Source organism: Martes martes, assembly GCF_963455335.1.
Source record: "Martes martes genome assembly, chromosome: 10".
Lineage (NCBI taxonomy): Eukaryota > Metazoa > Chordata > Mammalia > Carnivora > Mustelidae > Martes > Martes martes.
The window spans coordinates 35,106,164-35,126,839 of NC_137898.1; the positions used below are offsets into that span (position 1 = coordinate 35,106,164).

General features: G+C 34.9%; 2 protein-coding genes across 5 annotated transcripts in view; one reads left to right on the forward strand and one right to left on the reverse strand.

Annotated features, from left to right (window-relative positions):
* Positions 1-13,871, reverse strand: part of METTL15 (methyltransferase 15, mitochondrial 12S rRNA N4-cytidine) — a 184,868-nt gene extending 170,997 nt beyond the window's left edge. For both annotated transcript variants that reach the window (XM_080814986.1, XM_080814987.1), the window contains exons 1-2: positions 13,693-13,871; positions 10,446-10,732 (exon numbers count right to left, since the gene is read on the reverse strand). In XM_080814986.1, coding sequence (XP_080671112.1) covers positions 10,446-10,715 — 270 coding nt within the window. In that variant the 5' untranslated portion in view covers positions 10,716-10,732; positions 13,693-13,871. The remainder of the gene's footprint in view (positions 1-10,445; positions 10,733-13,692) is intronic.
* Positions 13,872-16,015: 2,144 nt separating this feature from the next.
* Positions 16,016-20,676, forward strand: part of KIF18A (kinesin family member 18A) — an 86,148-nt gene continuing 81,487 nt past the window's right edge. Inside the window, exons 1-2 of one of the 3 annotated variants that reach the window (XM_080817602.1) lie at positions 16,016-16,099; positions 16,515-16,706. The gene's annotated coding sequence lies outside the window, so the exon portion shown is untranslated. The remainder of the gene's footprint in view (positions 16,100-16,514; positions 16,707-20,676) is intronic. The other 2 variants (XM_080817601.1, XM_080817600.1) reach the window with 2 other exon arrangements.

Sequence of the window (20,676 nt, forward strand, 5' to 3'; positions counted from 1 at the left end):
AGATGGGATTTACTAATACACATTAGCATTTTCAAAAACTGTAAATTTTATTAAAAATACTGGATAAAAATTTTTAATATATGATCAAAGATAAGAACTCAATTGTCTGTTTTGTGTTTTATACTGTTAACTCCCTATAAGATTTTAAATACTTTAACAACACTATGTAAAACGTTCATCACATCACCAGGTAATGCAGCAATCTACAAATGCTTAATAGCCCAAGTAAAAGATAACAAAATAAATATCAGTAATAAAATATTACATATAATACACACAAAGCTAATCATGAAATCCAATACTAATGGGATTTTTAAATATATATTAAAGACATACTTTAAAGTATACATAGAAAAATATCTGCAAGTATAAAATCTGCAAAAGAAAAATAAAAAAGCAGCAATATTCATTTTACTTGAAAGCTTCATATAATTATAAAACAATCATCTATTCATAGAAACCATCAAGTAATGTAATTATGTTTTCTTCAAAAAGATAACTTGCCTTAAAATTCTGCTAAAATACACCTAAGAAAAAAACTTACCTTTTAACCACTTTTAAGTATACCTTTCAACAGTAGGAATTAAATATATTCATAATGTTGTGCAACCATCACCATATCCATCTATATAACTTAATTCATCTTGTTAAACTGAAACTCTATACCAAGTGAACAGTAACTCCTTGTCCCCCTACTCCTCCCAGCACTTGGCCACCACCATTCTACTTTTAGTCTCTGTAATTTTGACTACACTAAATACCTCATGTAAGCAGAATCATGTGCTTTTTTTCACTTAGCAAAATGTCTTCAAAACTCATCCATGCTGAGGAAGACAACAGAATTTTCTCCCTTTTTAAGGCTGAACAATACTCCCTTGTATATATCTGCCACATTTTGCTTATTTAGCATCCAGTGAACACTTTAGTTAATTTCACATTTTAGCTATTGTGAATAATGCTGCTATAAACAGGTGTGTATAAATACTGCTAAGAGACCGTTCCTTTAATTCTCTTACTATATACTCACAAATGGAGTTGCTGAATCATATGATAAGTCGAGGAACCACCTTTTTGTTTTCCACATCACCTCTACCATCTTCCATTCCCACCAACAGCACACAAGATTCCAATTTCTCTACGTCTTTACCAACACTTGTTTTCTAGGTTTTTTGATATTAACCATCCTAATGGGTATGAAGCTGTACCACACTGTTTTGATTTGCATTACCATAATGATTAGTACTATCAAGCATATTTCATTCATATACCTTCTTTAGAGAAAAGTTTTTCAAGTCCATTTTGAATTGGGTTGTTTTCTGTTGTTGAGTTTTAGAAGTTCTCTATATATTATGAATATTAAACACTTTCCAGATATATGATTTACAGATATTTTCTCCCATTCTGTGAGTTGCCTTTTTACTCTGTGGATAGTGTCTTTTGATGCACAATTTATTTTTTTTAATTTTCATAAAGTACAATTTACCTTTTTCTTTTGCTACCTGTGCCTCTGGTGTTATATCCAAGAAATCACAGCCAAATCTAATGTCATAAAATTTTGTCTTATGTTTTCTTCTAAGAGTTTTATAGTTTTAGGTGTTATATTTAGGTCTTTGGGCCATTTTTATTTAATTTCTGAATTTGGTGATAGGTAAGGGCCTTACCTCATTCTTTTGCATATGGATATCCAGTTTTCCCCATGCCATTCATTGAAAAGACTGTCCTTTCCCTATTGAATGGTCTTGGCATCCTTGTCAAAAATAATTTGCTCATATATGTAAAGGTTATTTCCGGGCTCTATGGCCTATTCCATTTGTTTATATGCCTGACTGTATGCTACTACCACGGTTTTGATTACTATAGATTTATAGTAATTTTGAAATAAGAAAATATGAGCCCTCCAGGTTTATCTTTTTAAAAATTATTTTGACCCTTTAGGGTCCCTTAAGATTCCATATAAATTTTAGGGTGGGTTTTTCTATTTCTTCAAAAACATCCTCGGGATTTTGATATGGAATGTACTGAATTTGTAGGTTGCTTTGTGTAGTACTAACATTAATTAATATTAGGTGTTCTAATCCATGAATACAGCATGTGTTTCATTTTTTATGCCATCTTTAAATTTCTTTCAGCAATATTTTACAGTTTTCATTGTACAAGTCTTTTACTTCCTTATTTAAATTAATTTCCTAAGCACTTTATTCTTTTTGATGCTATTGTAAATGTAACTTATGTTTTTAAATTTCCTTTTCAGATGGTTGGTTGTTTGTGTATGGTGATTTTTGAGCATCAACTTTGTATCCTGCTACTTTACTGAATTCATTTATTTGTTCTAACAGGTTGGCTTTTGTGGGGGGTTCTGCTTGTTTGTTTTTTGTGACATCCATAAGGTTTTTACATATAAGATCACATCATCTGCAACAGAGATAATTTTACATCCTCTTTCTAATTTGGATGACTTTTCTTTTTCTTGACTAATTATTCTAGCTAGAACTTCTAGTACTATCTTGAATAGAAAGGGTGAAAGCAGACTTCCTTGCCTTCTTCCTGATCCTAGAGGAAACACTTTCAGTCTTTCATCATTGAGTATGATGTTTCTGTGAGTTTTTCATATAAGACTTTTATTAAGTTGAGATAGTTTCCTTCTATTCCTTGTTTGTTGAGTGTTTTATCATGAAAGGATGCTGAATTTTGTCAAATGCTTTTTCTGCATCAATTGAGATGATCAGGTATTTTTTCTTTATATACATTTTTTCATACACACACACACACACACACACACATATACATATATTTCATTCTGCTGATATTACAGATGCTGGTATTACAGATTAAATCAATTAAATTTTGTATGTTGAACCATCCTTGCATTCCTGGAATAAATCCCACTTGGTCATCACACATAGTCCTTTTAATATGCTACTGAATTCTGTTTGGTAGTATTTTGTTGAGGATTTTTGTGTCAAGTTTTATAAGGGGTATTGGCCGATAGTTTTCTTGTAGTGTCCCCTGGTATCAAGGTAATTCTGGCCTCATAGAATGAGTTAGGAAGCATTCCTGCCTCTTCAATTTTTTTAGGGTAAAAAGAATTGAAATTGATTATTCTTTAAATGTTTGGTAGAATTCACCAGTGAAGGCATGAGGTCAAGGGTTTTTCTTTGTCAGTAGATTTTTTTTTTATTACTGATTTAATCTCCTTACTAGTTACAGGTCTATTCAGATTTTTTATTTCTTCATGATTAAGTCTTGGTAGGTTTTGTGTAGCTAGGAATTTGTCTAGTTCATCTAGGTTATCCAAATTGTTGACATACAACTGTTCATAGTACTCATATATAATTCTATTTCTGCAGAATTGGTAGTAATGTCCCCATTTAATTTTTTTTTTTTAAGATTTTATTCATTCACTTGACAGAGACAGAGAAACAGCACAAGCAGGGGAGTGGCAAGCAGAGAGAGAAGCAGGTTCTCCATGGAGCAGGGAGCCTGATAAGGGGCTCGATCCCAGGACCTTGGGATCATGACCTGAGCCGAAGGCATATGCTTAACCAACTCAGCCACCCAGGTGCCCCCCATTCTCAATCTTGTAATTTAGACCATCTCTGCTTTTTATTAGTTTACCTAGCTAAGACTGCCAATTTTGTTGACCCCTCAATTTGCCTCCATTAATTTTCTCTATTGTTTTTCTATCTTTCCCTGGGCTATTTTTTGGTTTAGCTTGTTCTTCTTTCTCTAGTTTCTTAAATTATAAACTTGGGTTGTTGATCTGCAATTTTAATTGAAGTATAGCTGACATACATTATACTACTTTTGGGTGACAATACAGTAATTCAAAGTTTATGCACATTGCAAAGTGCATTTATATACATTATAAAAGACTTGACATCTGTATTTTTTTTAATGTAAGCAATAATAGCTATAAATTCTCCCTTTGCACGGATTTTGCATAAATTTTAGTATGTTGTCCCATAAGTTTTAGTATGTTGTATTTTTTTTTTCATTCCTAAGTATTTCCTAATTTCCCTTGTGACTTCTTCTTTGATCCATTGGTTGTTTAGGAGTATGTTGTTTAGTTTGCACAAATTCATGAATTTTCCAATTACCATATGGTCTACCTTAAAAAAATGTCCCACATGGGAGTACAGGGTGATGGGTATTAAGGAGAGCACGTGTTGTGATGTGCACTGGGTGTTATACATAACTAATGAATCATTGAACACTAAATCAAAAGCTAATGACGTACTATATAGCGGCTAACTGAACATAATAATAAAAAAAATGTCCCACATGCACTTGAGACAGATGTATATGCTATTGTTAGGTAGAGTGTTCTCCATATATGTTAGATTTAGTTGATTTATTGGGTTAAGGCCTCTATTTCCTCACTAATAGTTTTCTTGATTATTCTAGAGACTACTGAGTGTGGTATTAAATCTCTAGCTATTATTATAACACAATGTTTCCTTTCAATTCTGTCAGTTGTTGCTTCTATATTTTGATGGCCTGACACTAGATGCATAAATATTTGTAACTGTTATGATATGTCTTGCTGTATTAAACCTTTAATTAACATATTTATCAACATATAATGTCTTCTATACTCTAATTAAAATTCTCTTACTACCTCAATTTAATTAAAAATTAAGTTGAGATTTCAGGAAGACCGTTTTAAAAAAACTATTACATTTTATAATTTACCTGTATGAATCCAAATTATGCACACAAAAAAAGACACTGATGTTGATTTCAAAGTTTTGCACTCAACAAAATGCCTCTGTTCCATAACTGACTTTGTAAAAAAGTAAATTATATAAACAAACTTATACTGTGCAATGCTGTTTTTATCTGCTTTATATTTGGGATGGATTGTTTATTAGAGAGAGAAAAAAGAATTCTGTTAAAAAATGCATGAAAGACAATATCCTATGGCTATACCACGGTACTTTCTAGAACAGAGAAACATAAAACACTTAACTAGGGAACATCAAATGAATTAAGGGAAAACTCTACAGACTATAACAATTTCCAGAATTCTAAGCAAAATTTTGTGTCATTATATAATTCACATATATCTCATGGCATCATGAGAGTAGTATCTGGCATTATCCATGCCAGATGGAGAACACCAATTATTCTTATTTCTCCCTAACACTACATTCAGTGACATTAGCTTGAAATGGGCCATAATAGGAACATGTATATCATGAAAATCTGCAAAACAAAATAATTCAAGGTTTTGTTTTTGTTAATCTATACCCCACCCTGACTCTTAGACCAGATATTAAATATTTACCAATATAACACTAAAATATCAAACTGCAGATGGTATTTTGATACAGAGGTCACTTATATTACCTACATGATTTTTAAAGACAGAAACTTTTTTTTTCAAATAATGGTAAAATGCAATGTAAAATAAAAGTTTACTTCAAAGATACCTGTATTTTTAACAGAAAATAAGGGAGAGGAAATACTGTATCTTGACACAGTCCATTCTATCTGAAATCTTTTTTTTTTAGATTTTTATTCATTTATTTGATAGAGATTACAAGTAGGCAGAGAGGCACGCAGAGAGAGAGAGGAAGGGAAGGAGGCTCCCTGCCGAGCAGAGAGCCCGATGTGGGGCTCGATCCCAGGACCCTAGGATCATGACCTGAGCCGAAGGCAGAGGCTTTAACCCATTGAGCCACCCAGGCGTCCCACCATCTGAAATCTTAATAGTTCCTCCTTTAAAAAAAAAAAAAAAAGGTATCTACCTGCAGGAGCTATGGCATTGATTTTGTCTCTTAGAAAAGTGCTTAATTTTTTCAATAATCTGAGGTCAAACGAAATAAATTAAACTCTTCATCTCTGTGGTCAATCAGCCTTCAATATTTAAAAAGGCAAAACGTATAGTCACAGGATTTCCTCTCTAATGTTTACATTAAAGATTATAAAGATTTTCAAGTAAAATATTGCTACTGATCTTAAGAAAAATCCATTATGCAGAGCATAATTGATTTTTTTATAAAGAAAATTACCATATCTGGTACCATGATAACTTCAGCAAATCTAGTAATTATTGAAATTAATGTTAAAAGTCAGAGTATCAAAACAGACAAGATAGTTATTCTGAATATGTATAAAACCAACCTTACAACCTTAGTCTGATATTTATCATAACTGATTTTGCATCAGTTTAGATATCAGATCATTTTCTCAGTCCTCCTATCTGTTCTTTCACCAGGATTCTCCAAATATTTCATCAGATTGGGCCTGCCACACTGAGGTTGGAATCATATAAAAGTCTTGAGCCCAAGAAGTGACCTGTGACCTCAGTACCCAAAGGATATTCCTTTTATTTATGTCTCACATCTGTCCTCCAGTTAACTTTGACTTTTATTCATTCACTTAACAATCATTACAAACCCACCATGTTGTAGGCCTTGTGCTAGACACTGGAGATGTAATGAAAAATAAGAAAAACGTGTCCATGACTTCACGGAGGACAGTCCACTAGAAGAAACGTCCACTGAACAAACAATCTCATAAAAAGTTATATTTATAAATTATTAATGCTATGAAAGAAAAGTATATGACTCCATGAATGTGTAATGGGAGACCTGGAGGCTTGCAAAAAATTCCCTGAGAAAGTGAAACCTGACTCAAGACCTTAGGATGGTGATGAGGAGAGTTCCAGAGCACAAAGGAAACAGGACTTTCTCAATTCCAGACATGTTGGTTTCACCTTTCCTGAACTTTCATTTCCACCTTTGCTGTCTCTTGCCATTTTTCTCCTGAATTTGACTGTATCTAGCAACCAAGTCCAACCCATCCTATCCCTGTATGTTACAACAGCTAATGTTTATTGAGTTCATACTACTTGGAAGATATCATTCTAAGCAATTTATGTACGTGAACTCGTCCACTCCTCACAGTGACCATGAAGCAGGACACATTTCCATACTTTACAGATGAAGAATCTGAGGCACAGTCATAAGATACATGCCCAAAATTACACAGCTACTGGTACTAGTCCTTGAATGTCCATTATCTCCCTCATAACTTCTCACTCTTAGAGAAACCCCAAGGCACCAAACTAAACTGGCACCAGTACTAAGCAAAGAATACCAAGTCTCCCACATCCTCCAAACTGCTACCATCTTCAACTAGGCAGGGTCATGCAATTGACAAAGGTGGCCTACACTAAAATATCTCCAGGGACAAAAATAATTTTTTAGAATAAGAAATATTCTTACAAAAAGCTATTCACCCAGATTATGAAATAATGAAAACTGGGATAGGAGAAAGGGTTATAATTTATTTCCTCTGTACCACCCAAAGAAGAGGAAGATAAGAAATTTTTAAATTTTCTTTTAATCCAAATTTGTAAATTTTTCACATGTATTTGCAAAATTGAATTAATATATAGTAAACTGGCTATGATGTAGAAGAAATTCCCAAAATTATTTTCTTTTGGTAAGCAACTTTTAAATGATAAAAAAAGAAATAACTATTAAATGAAAAAGGCCTCACTGAAAACTACATATAGATATTTTCTTAAAAATTCTTGTTATGATCAAAAGTTTCATTTGTAAATTCACCATTGAAGGTGATATGACAAACAGTAATTAAGCAGGTGATTGATACAAGTGAGTGTATGACTCATAGTTTGCAAAGGAAAATAATTTTGGGGAAAAGGCTCAGGAAGAAAAGAAGCAAATAATGGGTTCTGGAAGAAATCAAGACCTTTCCTGTCCAAGAACTGTCACCAGTTTTTATTACTTGAAGATTAAGGGAATAGTGAATAAAGCTGTCTGCCAGACAGCAGAAAAGGTAAGAAATAACACTGTCTCTAAATGTACCTCACATGAAAGTTTTCAGAAATAACATTCATAAAATTAAACTTTCTATAAAAAGTTACTAGAAAACCCAACTCAAATCAGACCAATGGAAATGTCAAAATAAACCAATATTACATTTGTCAGGAACTTGAACAAAATGAAACTTCAGGATAGGTCAAGTTGTAGAATCATCTAATTTTATACCACTTGGTTTTAGAACAAGGCAGATCCAATACTGATTTATAGGACATTTTGTCCTATAGGGTTTGTTTGTTTTTGTTTAGCTCTTTTTCTACTTCAAGGTTAGTGTAAAATAATATTTAGTTTTTGCTACTAGGATTCAACAAATTTGTATGAGCTTTAGTTTCTGGTTCCAGAGGTCAAATTCAAGCCACTGAATTCAGTTCCACTTTTTTACTAACTGAACCTCCCCTCTCATATATATCTCAATTACATCATATATATATATATTTATATGTACTTTTTTTTTACACTCACATTTATGTATGGGTATTAAGTGCTATCCATGCATTATTAATCTTCACAGAAAATGAAGAGAATTTCATTTTGATTAAGTCGTATTCAACAAGAAGTTTTATCCAATTTAGTATTTTATTTACATTTTTGTGTATATTTTAGAGTCCCTACTATATGACTGCATTGAGCTGTTTATGTGTATAAAACACATAGATGTTTTATACATATAGATGTTTTATACACATAATCTAATTTAAGAATACTGGGGTTAACTTGTTATATATATACTGCCTACAGATAAGGTAAAAGAATATTTTTGTGATGAAGCAACCTAAGTCATATCATAATGGCTTTCATATGAGCAGCATCCAGCCGTTTCAGCATATTTTATGCATATAGCTTAGAACTTAGTTCATGAAAACTGTCTGACCCAACATAAGGAATTCTCAAGAAAAAATTAAAAGCTGTATGTGTGTATGTATGCACATGCATGTGTGTTAGATGACCGATTCAAACCTAAGCAGTCCAATTATAAAATCTTTGCTCTTAACTCCTAAGCCACTGTATCCTGGAAAAGAAGTAAGGTGTGACTTTTAGAATAAAAGTATCTGATCTAGGTAATAACAGTACTTCTAAAATAAGAAAGCGTATTTCTGAAGTCAGTACACTAAGTATCAGCATTAAGTTATAAAAACACATTTGATGAATATTTACTATGATAATGATTTTTTTTTCTTTTGTAAATGTGCTTAATTCCAGAAAGTTTCTAGCTTTGTCTTTTTGGATATTGTATCACCTAACATTTCTGTATCTCCTTACAGAGTTAAAAGCATTTCTGTATCTAAAACTTTATATAATCCCACCAGCAACACTATAAATAAGGCAAGTATGATGGTTAACTGGATATGTCAACTTTGCTGGGCCCCAGTGCCCAGATATTCCATCAAATATTATTGTAGATGTTTCTGTGAATTTGTTTAAGATGAGATTAAAATTTGAATTACATACTGACTAAAGCAGATTACCCTTCATAATGGAGGTGGGCCCCATCCACTTAGTGAAGAGCCTTAACAGAACTAAGACTGACCTCCTTGGAACAAGAAGGAACTCTGCCAGCAGACTGCTTTTGGCTTCAAACTTCAATTCTTACCAGGTCTCCAGCCTGCCAGCCTACTGTGCACATTTTGGATTTACCAACTCTCTTTGAGATTCAATTCCTCAAAATCAATCATTCAATCTCTGCTCCTCCACATAGGGGTGTGTGTGTATGTGTATACACACATAAGTATATACACATACACACACACACTCACACACACACACACATACACCCTGTTGGTTCTGTTTCTCCGGAGAACTCTGAATCAAATAGCAAGGTAGTTGAAAAGTCTAACAACAAGAAAAGGAATTCAGATCCTTACTTTTGTCTCATTCCTGAAAAGATACCAAAATTATTAAAAATCTATGCTAGAACTCAGTTTTCATACCCAAGCCACTCAGACAATGTCATGTTCTTTTAAAACTATTATTTGACAAAACTAATCAATTCTGGGAAACATTATGGCAGATCCTCAAAAAGCTAAGCAGAGTTAGCATACGACCCAGCAATTTCACTCCTAGGTATATGCCCAAGAGAAGTTAAAACATATGTCCACACAAAAATGTGTATATGAATGTTCATTACAGCATTATTCACAGTAGCCAAAAAGCAGAAACACAAATGCCATCAGATGAAAAGGATGAGGCATATCGATAAACACAATGGTTCAGGAAAAAAAATAAATGAAGTACAGACACATGCTACAACTTGGATGAATCTTGAAAACATGCTAAATAATACAAAGTGAATGCAAAAAGCCACATATAATATGAATCCATTTAATGTCCATATTAGGCAACTCCACACAGACAAAAAAAAGATTAATAGTTATCAGGGGCAAGGGAAAGGAGTCAATGCAGAGTGAATACTAATGGATATAGGATTCTCTACTGGAGTGATGAAATGCTCTTGAATTAGATGGTGATGATTGTACAACCTCATGACTTTAAAATTGTAAGTTTAAAATTGTAAGTACTTTAAAATTGTAAGTACTAAGAAAAATGAATATCTCAATTTTTAAAATGTTAAAAAAATAACACTAATCAACTTACCTGACCTTTTTGTGGTGCCAAACAACGAACAACTTCATCCACCATTACTGGAATATGTAATTTAGCTATAGCTTCGAAATCTCTATCTTGAGATCTGTGTTTCTCCTGAGTCCCAGTTTGATCTCTTTGTTCCTGGACTTCATATTCATTATTTCTTTGTGCTGTACCATGTATTTTTTTTGGCCAGACACCTAAATTAAATATGCCAGATTCCAACCAACATGAAAGAAATTCTTTATAGATTCTACAAAAATATGGGTACCGAAGCATTCTGTAGGTCAACAAATCTAGAAAAAAAATTAAAAATACCATGATTGTTGGGTTTTTAAAATACATAGTTTTATATAACTTTTTAATATGGCCTGATAAGCTCTAAGACCATTAATGTTTTAATGACCAGGGAGGCAAAAATTGATTAAGTCATCATTTTTCTTAAATATACTTTCTAACTTTAAAGAATGGATTCAGTGCACTAGAACTACTTACTTGAAAAAGCTATCTGGAGGAGGCTGGGGGATGGGATAACACAGTGATGGTCACTAAGGAGGGCATGTGATGTAATGAGCAGTGGGTGTTATACACAACTGATGAATCAATGAACTCTACCTCTGAAACTAATAATACACTATATGTTAATTAATTAAATTTAAGTTTTAAAAAAGCTGTCTGGATGATTGCAGGGATTACGAATATTACCCTATTTCAAGTTCAGGTGGTCTTTTATTTTAAACTCATCTATTTGCTTTTCTCATAATGTTAAAGCTTCATCTTCATTTTTACTTTGTTTTAAAAATTGTCCCTGGAAAAAGATATGCATGTTTATTCAAAAAGAAATGAAGGTAAAAATCAGTTTATGAAAATCTTGCTGACTTGTCATAAATATTCTCTGACGAGATTATTTCACCGTGGCCTCTATCAGTGAAGCAGGTTCCAATTTCAATTATAACTTTGTAAACACTCAACTGAGCATACTTTGGCATGCCATGTGTGTTCCCTGCCCACCACAAAAACAAGCAAATAAATAATTAATACATTCCTTAACTTTCTCACTTGTGTTCCTTTTGATTCTGCAATCTGCAACTCTTACAAATTCAAAGGAAAAAGTATTTATGAAATATATTAACAGAAAACCTTTTGGAAACACTAGCTTTTTATATATTAGGTTGTAAGCAACGTTTTTAATACTACTACAGTAAATACCAAGTTAACACTCTTCTTCCTTCCTTATAGATTATTATTAGTTATTTAAGAATAAGACCCATATCTTTATATCCAAAAAAGCAGATGCACACTAGGTGATTCATAAGTGTTTTCTGAGGGGAAAAAAAAAATGGATGGATCGGTAAACTCTAGATTCTACAGAATTAATATTTTTATCAAAACTTACTTTAGGAAATTTCACCTGCCTGACCGACTGTACCAAAAACCACTTTCTCAAAATGCTTCAAGAAACATAAATACCTCCCCCACCAAAAAAAGAAACATAAATATCCTACTTAAATATACCTTCCCTTCCTTTTGCAATAGAAATGAAACATAATGTTGGAAAATTGATCACATGTAATGACTAGAAAAGAAATACATTTAAATTGTATAAATACAAAACCACAAAATGTTACCTTAAGGAAATGCCAACTTTACCTACAACATAATCCACAGAATGATGTGGCAAATGTGACACAGGAAAAATATAGGGGGAAAAAAGGACTGCAAATAAGTGTTTGAAGTAATATTTTGGATGTTCACTGGTGACAAATTAGCCAAATTATTAATTATGCCTCGTGTTTTTCAGAAAGCTTATACAAAGTAAATCCAACTACCCTCTAACCTAGTGTTTCTAACATTTTTCAAAATAAAAATTGACATTTACTGGGCACTTACTAAATACTACTAAACTCGTTCGATCCTTACCACAACTCTTAGAGGTAAATAGTATTACTATTTCTATTTTACAGATGAGGAAAACAGAGAAGTAATTGCCAAAAGATCATATATCTAGAAAGCCATAAGCCTAGAACTGTAACTCCAGCATTCTGTCCCCAGAGCCTGAAATCTTATCTTAGTCTCTATGCTACAAACATAGACCACTGGCTCTATTGTATCCATGTAATTGAATGGTACTTTAATTACACTGACTATGTATTTGTACTATCTCATGAATTAGATTATTTTTCTGTAAAGAGCCAATATCCTATTGCTTGCTCCTACTCCATTTGGAAATACAGTATAACAGAGGACATGCAGTGTATAGTCCTAACTAGTGGAATCTGGAATATTTAAGCAAACTACACTATATATCCAGATATAAATATGTGAATCAATTCCAATACAGGAATCAAAACCACATAGGAAAAAGCAAGTAGGACAAATTGGGGGGTGGGGGGTGCTTCACTTAATTTAGCTCTTTTGCATTCAATTTCTATGTATTTACTCAACTGTGTTCCATTACAAAGCCTAAAGATTTTATTATGCACTAACTGGCTACTAACATGGGTCAACATGGAGAAAGGACTTCAATAATTTTCCTCTTTGGCTGTGTCCTGAATACCTCCCTAAGAATGGAAAGAAGCAAGCTCTAAATTAGGGAGTTCCATCTCTTTGGGTAGTCCTGTCTCCTACCAGATAACTGAGAGCACTCCTAGAGTCAGCTCTGAACCAAGCACCCTTGATGATTTAAGACAGTTTAAGTTTCCTCTGGTCACAGGAAGGAAGCTGAGAGTCAGGAAACCATACCGCCAGAGCCAACTCGGTGGTTTCCCTAGGTAAATCATTTAACTTTGCCAGCAAGGTTCAGTTTAAGCCTTTGAATCGAGGGAACTGGCCAGGTTACCCTTTTCACTGTGGGACCAGGAAGGTGAGTGAGCGATACCTTTGAAAGCTACTTGCTCTACGGTGCTACCAATTACCATCATCGCACTCACTCAGCCTTCCCTCCGGCGAAAACCGTTTGGAAAATTTAATTCCTAAGGCCAAAAACCCAACCTGGAGGCGGGGAGCCGAAGGCATAGAAAGTGAAAGAGGTTCTAAAGTTAAGGAAGAATGCATCCTTTTGCCTAAGAATTATACTTGGAAGAGAGAAAACTGTTTACAAACTTCTGAGCTCAGGACGAATGAGTGTTCAGGGGAGGAAGCGGGAGCGGGGGCGTGTTTTCTTTGTCCAGGACAAATCCCGCAACCTCTGAAGTTCCCCCAAAGGCATGGGGTGGGCTCCAAAAGAGCTCCCGGGACTCGACCACCTTCTCCTCACCTGAGGCAGGAAGAATTCGCAGTTCGTTTCTAATTCGGGCCAGCGATGACCACTATGGTACCAGAGAACATGAATTTGCCGCACGTCTAGGTCCCAACCTCGGGGGAAACTTGCAAAGACGGACAGATCGGGCCAGCGTCCGCCCCAGCAACAGAAAACCGTCTGCCTTTCGTTCCGCTGTTCGCAGGATCCAGCTAACAAAGAGGGTTGCAGGCGTTGGGGATTTCAAACAGTGTTCCTGGAGGGGGGCAGGAATAAGAACCTACCACTGCCAGGTTTAAATTTACTTTTACTTTTTTTTTTTCTTTAATGTCTGAGGCAAGTTTAAATCTAACTTCTCATTTTATCATTTCCACTTTATTTGGTTTATTACGAACTTGTGTTAATTTCTGTCTTCTATTATAACACAGCATTAGTTACACTCCACTTTCAAACAAAAGGTGGGAATTTCTGTCTCCTTTAGTACTTCATGTTTTTAAGATTTTGGTTCTTTTTCCTTAATTTCATTCCAAAATACATAGTCTCTTATACTTTATGCTATACTCCTCTTTTGCCAAACTAAACAGGTGCCAGCTGGCACCGTGATGGCGTTGATTGTAACATTAAAGTTTCTTTGCTTTACCTATACAATTCTTTAAGAATATGGTCTTCATCATATGAATTTAAAGTTAAATGTAAAATAAGCACTTAGATTAAGTGTGGAAACACCTGTTAGCAAGCCATACAATGTGTGCGTATCAAAAAGATGATATCTAAAACACTTCTTATTCACCAATAATCAGTGCAATTTTACAAGAAATTGGTTTATTAAAATGCCTATTTTCAGAATATATTAAGAAAGCATCTGAATATCACTTAATTAAGAAAGTATTTCTGAGACAAACACCTTAATTCTGAATTGGCTGGTTTGTACAGTTAATAATAAATAATTTACTTTAGGGATTTTCTGAAAACTTCAGTTTTTTTCTTCAGTGAAATAAATTGTGCCTACATCTCATGGGCTGTTTTGATAATTAAACGAAGTAACACATATAAAGTTAACAAAATGCCTGGGACACCAATGGTAAAGTACTATAGAGTAAATGTATATTTGAAATAAAATAAAAAGTCTTCTCAATTTTATTACCAAACAGCACCACACAAATAGCTATCGCATTAGCTAAGATATATGTAATATAGCCAGCAATTAGTATCTTTATTGAGGCTCTATCCAGAGTTCAGAAACAATCATATCACATGCGTCATATACAATAGACAGTGCTTCTGATCTTCTTCAGGAGGAAATAGATGTCGACATCATGGAGGTTTTCATACGTTTTTTCACTTACAATACTCTGCAATGCGTTGTGCCATCCTATTTATTATGGTGATAAGCTCCATATAAGCGTATAAAGTCCGAGAGGGCAGGGATTTTTACTTACGCTATTATGTCCCTAAAGTCTACAATCAGTAATTGCTGGTGGATACAATAATGTTAATATAAAGAACAATGACATTCAGATCATACTATTAAAAATATCCTGACGAATAAAGATGGCTTAGCAAACGTATTTCCCTTTTTTTCTGATATTTTTTCTTATTAAAGTGTACATTTTGAAATCACATCTACAATCTAAGGCAAAAAACTACTGCATCCAGTAATGAACTAGGCAAATAATTTTAAATAAATTTATTCTGTAAAGTCATCATTAGAAATGTAAAAACAACCAAACACCAAATAGCTTCATAGTCAGCAATAAAGCGAGTAGGCCTGGGAGTCCTGAGAAATGAAGACTGGGGCCTCAAAACAAAAGCCCTGGACTTTCAGTTAATTGAGGTGAAATGACCCTAGTTTGATCCAGTGAAAGTGGCTAAAAGGAACAGGTCCCTCACCTTCCAGAGCATAGGACCCGCGCCTTGGACGCTTCACTATTCAATAAAGAAAAGGAGAATATAAAAATATAAACATTCAGAACCCATTAACCCACAGCCAACAGGCTCCACCTCTCCCGCAAGCAGACGGCACAAGCCAACCCCTGCCCACTCCCGTCTCACTCACACCCTGAACCCTGGGACCGGGCCTTGTGCCCGCGGGTCTGGAGGTGGCCTGAAGATCCCAGGTGGCTACCTCCCACTTGCAGCTGCGGTCTAGCTCCGCCCACCTCGGCCAACGCCTCCGGAAACAGCCGTGCGCGTTGCCTTGGTGACGCGCCACAAGGCCGCTTCCACTGAGCCGCGCGGCTGAGACTCCTGGCGCCTAGCCGTAGCGCGCCACGGCAACGTCCGACGTGATGGCGTCACGAAATCGGTAGCCAATGAAAGGAAGGGCTGAAAAAGCTGGCTTGGGTTTGAATCTTGTGGCTGAGTTTGAATCGTGGAGTGGCGGACATCGTAGGGAAGTGTTGCGGTAATCTTTGCTGGAGCTGAGGTGAGTGAGAAGCACGCGAGGAGAAACCTCTCTTTTCGTAACGCTTCTTTTGATGACCCATCTCGCTGGAAGCGGAAGGCTACTCCGCCTGAGAAGTAGAAGACGGGATGTGCTTGTTGACAAACGCGGAAGGGTTGCGTGGTGGGGGGTGGGGGGTGACGGTAGTTAGGGTCCCTGGGGAGAAAGTGAAAGGACGAAGGAACTGGAGAACCCGCTGGAGCATAGCTCTGCCTCATCAGGAGCCCTTGACTGCTCATCAGGAAGGACAGAAATCTCCTGCCTTAAATTCTGAGAAAGTCGGAAGTTTTAAAAGGCATCCTGGCCCCTTTCCCAGACTGGCAGAGCACTTTAACTGCCCTGCGCCTTACAATGTAAAGTTCATTCCGCACTTCTGATTCAGAGTGTTTTGTTTCAGATACAGATGTAAATGTAACTCTTGGCTTAACTATCAAGAAGGAGTTTTGGTGCAACTTAAAAACTTTTTGTCCTGCAAGGTTCTGCTGTGAGCCTGGCAAAGATCCGTCGGGAACCTCCTCTGAGCCCCAGATGTAGAATCAAGACAAGACTTGCCAGCACTGCCTAGCGGGATTGCCAAGACTCAAACGAGGTATCGAAGCGATACTGCTTGGCAAAGTGCTTTGCAAATGAAAGGGACTCTTGAACACTGAGAATAAGTCCTTCTACTGTCTTTTCTTAGTTTCTGCAAGACTCTTTCAGGAGCTCATTAGCCACTCAGTTACAGAGAGATCAAGGCCAAAAGCTGTTTACGAAAAGAGGTTATTTGACCAGAATTGAATAATTTTGTTATATAATACATAGTTGAGGTTATTTACTATTAATTATCGAGTAGAATGTATTAAACATTCTACAGGTTTTAGTTGGTAGTTGTTATTCCACTACCTTCAGGCTTCTCGCCTTGGATTCTGGAAATTATTTGTGAACTTTGGTACTAGGGCATATAAGAACCATAGACTAGATACTGCTTGTTACTAAGTTCCTATTACCGTGAAAGAATTGTCTGTTTCAGTAAACAAAGATTATCTTGCCTTTAACAGCAGTAAATTAATCTCTTCTGTTACTGAACAAGTGTTTGAAAAACATAAAATTTTCACTTTAAAAGTGGGTCTTGTCAAAGTGTATTGATACCCTGAATCGATTAAGGTACACAACAAAATCACAAAATCACTTTTATGCTGTCAACTCTGTGAAATCTAGGAGAAAAAAATAGCCCAGATGTTAGTGCCACTCTTCACTCCATTTGAAATTTCTTTCTTCCCTGATGTTTTTAATGTAGTAAAAGGACTGGCTCTAACACTGAAGTTAATTCCAAAGAGAGGTGTTAAGTTGTATAGAGACTATAAATGATAGTGTGTGGAGGATAGTTCCTGTTCCTAAAAAATGTTTGTTGAACCTCAATCTAATTCAGATTTAAGTTTGAATTTAAGAAATAACTTAGAACTGTATAACTCCACATTCAAAATAATTTATGCAGCATTTCTGTTCCTTTGTTTGAAAATATTCTATTCTTACTCCAGTAGAGCACTGTTGCTGGGCTTTGGATTTAGACCTGAGTCTACATTCTGGCTCCTCACTTACTCAGCTATGTCATCTTGGAAAAATTATTTGTCCTTAACTAAGTTTGTGTTTTTGTAAAGTGGACACTATTATAAAATATGCCTTATATGGTTGTATTAAGGATTGAGTGAGATGATGAATGTTAAATGTTTACCATAATGTTTGGCTTACAGAGCATGCTCAAATGATAATCATTGTTGTTCATTAGTAGTAGTTATCACCTTATTGACCTAATTTAAGACTTCTCAATAGTGTATATGCTGAGAATAGATAACTGTTTGATATCCCACAAGCAGAGAGAAATCATACTTTCAGTTTTATTTCAACATTCATTCAAGAGCTCCTCTGCTGGGCCCTGAGGTTTCTATCAAAAATAGGCAAATAGGTATTTTTAACTTCTGTGAGAAAATTTCTGGAGACTAATATTTACAACTGGAAGAGTAGTCATTTAAATACTTCAGATTTACTTCCAGTTAGTCTAAGTTCAAATCCCATGTCTTATGCTTCCAATAGTGTGACTTTAGCCAATTAATTTAATCTAATTACAGTTATTCCTCTGTTAAATAGAAATGATTATAAATACCTGTATCATAGGATTGTTATGGAGATTAATTAAATATGTAAATTGCTTAGCAATTTCTATTTCTATACTAAGCGTGCAATAGAAAGTATTCCATAAATACATTTTAAATGAAAGATTTTGCTTACAGTAAATTTTAATACTTTTTGTTTTGTTTTGTTTTTGAAGTGAAAATAATTAGTCTTGTTTAAAATCCAAATGATACAAAAAGATATACGTAGAAAATAAGCCTGCCTGTCACCCATACTTCCATATTTCCCCACCACGGAACAACTGATTCTATCAGTTTCCTGTGTTCTTTTCCTAAAAGAGCCCGTACATATACAAATATGTTTGTCTTTTAAAAATTCAAAGGATTGTATGCCAAGTCTTCTATTTGGCACTTATTTTGTACATTTATCTTGAAAATCTGCATTAGTTCATTCATTCATTTATTGAACAATTATGCACTGAGTCCTAAATATTGAACAAGCCCTGTTCAAGGTTCTGGGGTACAGATGTAGTCCATATTCTCATAGTGTTTATATTCTGGAGGGGAAACAAACAATAAATATGTAACCAAGTGATACATATTTTCCAGTTAGTTTAGATGCTAAGAAGAAAAATAAAGCTGGTAAAGGGTGGAAGAGGAAAGAGCAGGGTGACACTATTTTGAATGGAATCTTTGGGGAAATCCTGTGTGAAGTGATATTTGAACAGGGACATGAATAACGAACTGAGATTAAGATTTGCAAATATCTGAAGGTAGTGTCTTCAAGGTAGTCTCTTCAAAGAAGACAAAGTGCAAGGCCATGAGGTTAGAATGAGACGGAATGTTTTAGGAACACTAAGAAGGACAGTGTGACTAAAGCAGAGTAATCATAAGGGAGGATACCATTTGAAGGAGATATCGGAGAGGTTGATGGGGCCAGTTTTAGAACCTATTGGACATCCTACGGAGTTTGCATTTTATTCTTATGCTGGGAACTCATTGAAGAGTTTGGAGCTGGGGAATGACATGAGATACGTAACATGATCTGATTGCTCTAGAAGAAGGCATCAGTACATGCAATCAATGAATTAAATAAAATTTATTATTGTACTTGCTTATAATTGGGAGTGAATCTTTAACTTAATTGACATATTTTATCTTGGGTGAACAGTAGCTGCTTATATTATAAGTTTAGAATTTGTCTCTTCAACCTGGTTTATATTATCTTGCCATTATTAAAGAGAATTAGGTTTTAATACTTCTTCATTAAATATAGCAGAGGAATGAGTTTTTCTGTGTAAGTGAATATCCCAGAAAATTAAATATTAACCTTACTAAGTGACAAGGTTTTTTAACCACCCTCAGTGATTATTATAAAACAAGATCTTCCATTTTCCTAATTTTGTAAACCAGAAACCAGGCACATTATTTAACATTTTTTTGAAGCCTCAGCATCCTCATTGTGACTGCCAATTATTGCCAGTCATTGTACTCTACTAAGATACGTTGATTCTTTCACAGAAGTATATTGTATGCTTGCCTCTACTCTAAATGCGTGAATTGCTTTCTTGGATTCTGTGTCTGCTTTTTATAATTTAATAATTTATCCATTAATCAAGTATTTGAGAATTTTCTATTTACCAGACTCACTATGAGAGATTAAGGATGTAACAGTAAAAACATATAGCTCCATTAGCTGTTATTTCTTGTCACTTTCTTGTACCCTTTTCCAATCACATGTAATAATCATAAAATATTAGACCTAGAAACAGACCTTAGACAACAGAGTCCAATCCTATCACTTTATAGATTAGCAACTCAAGCCCCTTCAGTAGCTCCTTCATTATTCTCTTTTATGTTTTACTTTCTCTATAGACTAGACAAATACCTTTCTATTATAATGAACAATGGTGTAGGAAGTGTTCCATCTTTAATGTTTTAGTCCCACCAACAAAATCCTACCAACTTACTACTAAAGAAATACAATTAGGAATAGATATGACAAAATTGGTCAGAGGCTATGATACTATCTTCTGAACAGTCATCTGAACAGAATTTTTTTTAAAGATTTTAGTAATTTATTTGACAGAGAAAGAGACACAGCAAAAAGAACACAAGCAGGGGGAGTGGGAAATGGTGAAGCAGACTTCCTGCTAATCAGGGATCGAGACGTGGTGCTTGATCCCAGAACCCTGGGATCATGACCTGAGCTGAAGACAGACACCAAATGACTGAGCTACCCAGGCACCCCCAGAATTTTTTTTTTTAATTTTATTTTTGACTAATCTCTACACCCATTGTGGTGCTCAAAGTTACAACCCTGAGATCAAAAGTCATATGCTGTACCCACCAAGCCAACCAGGTACTCCTGAAGGGAATTTTCGAATCAACACATTATTACACAGGTAACAATATTTAGGCTTTTCTTTTGCTCCTTCTTAGTAAACAGGG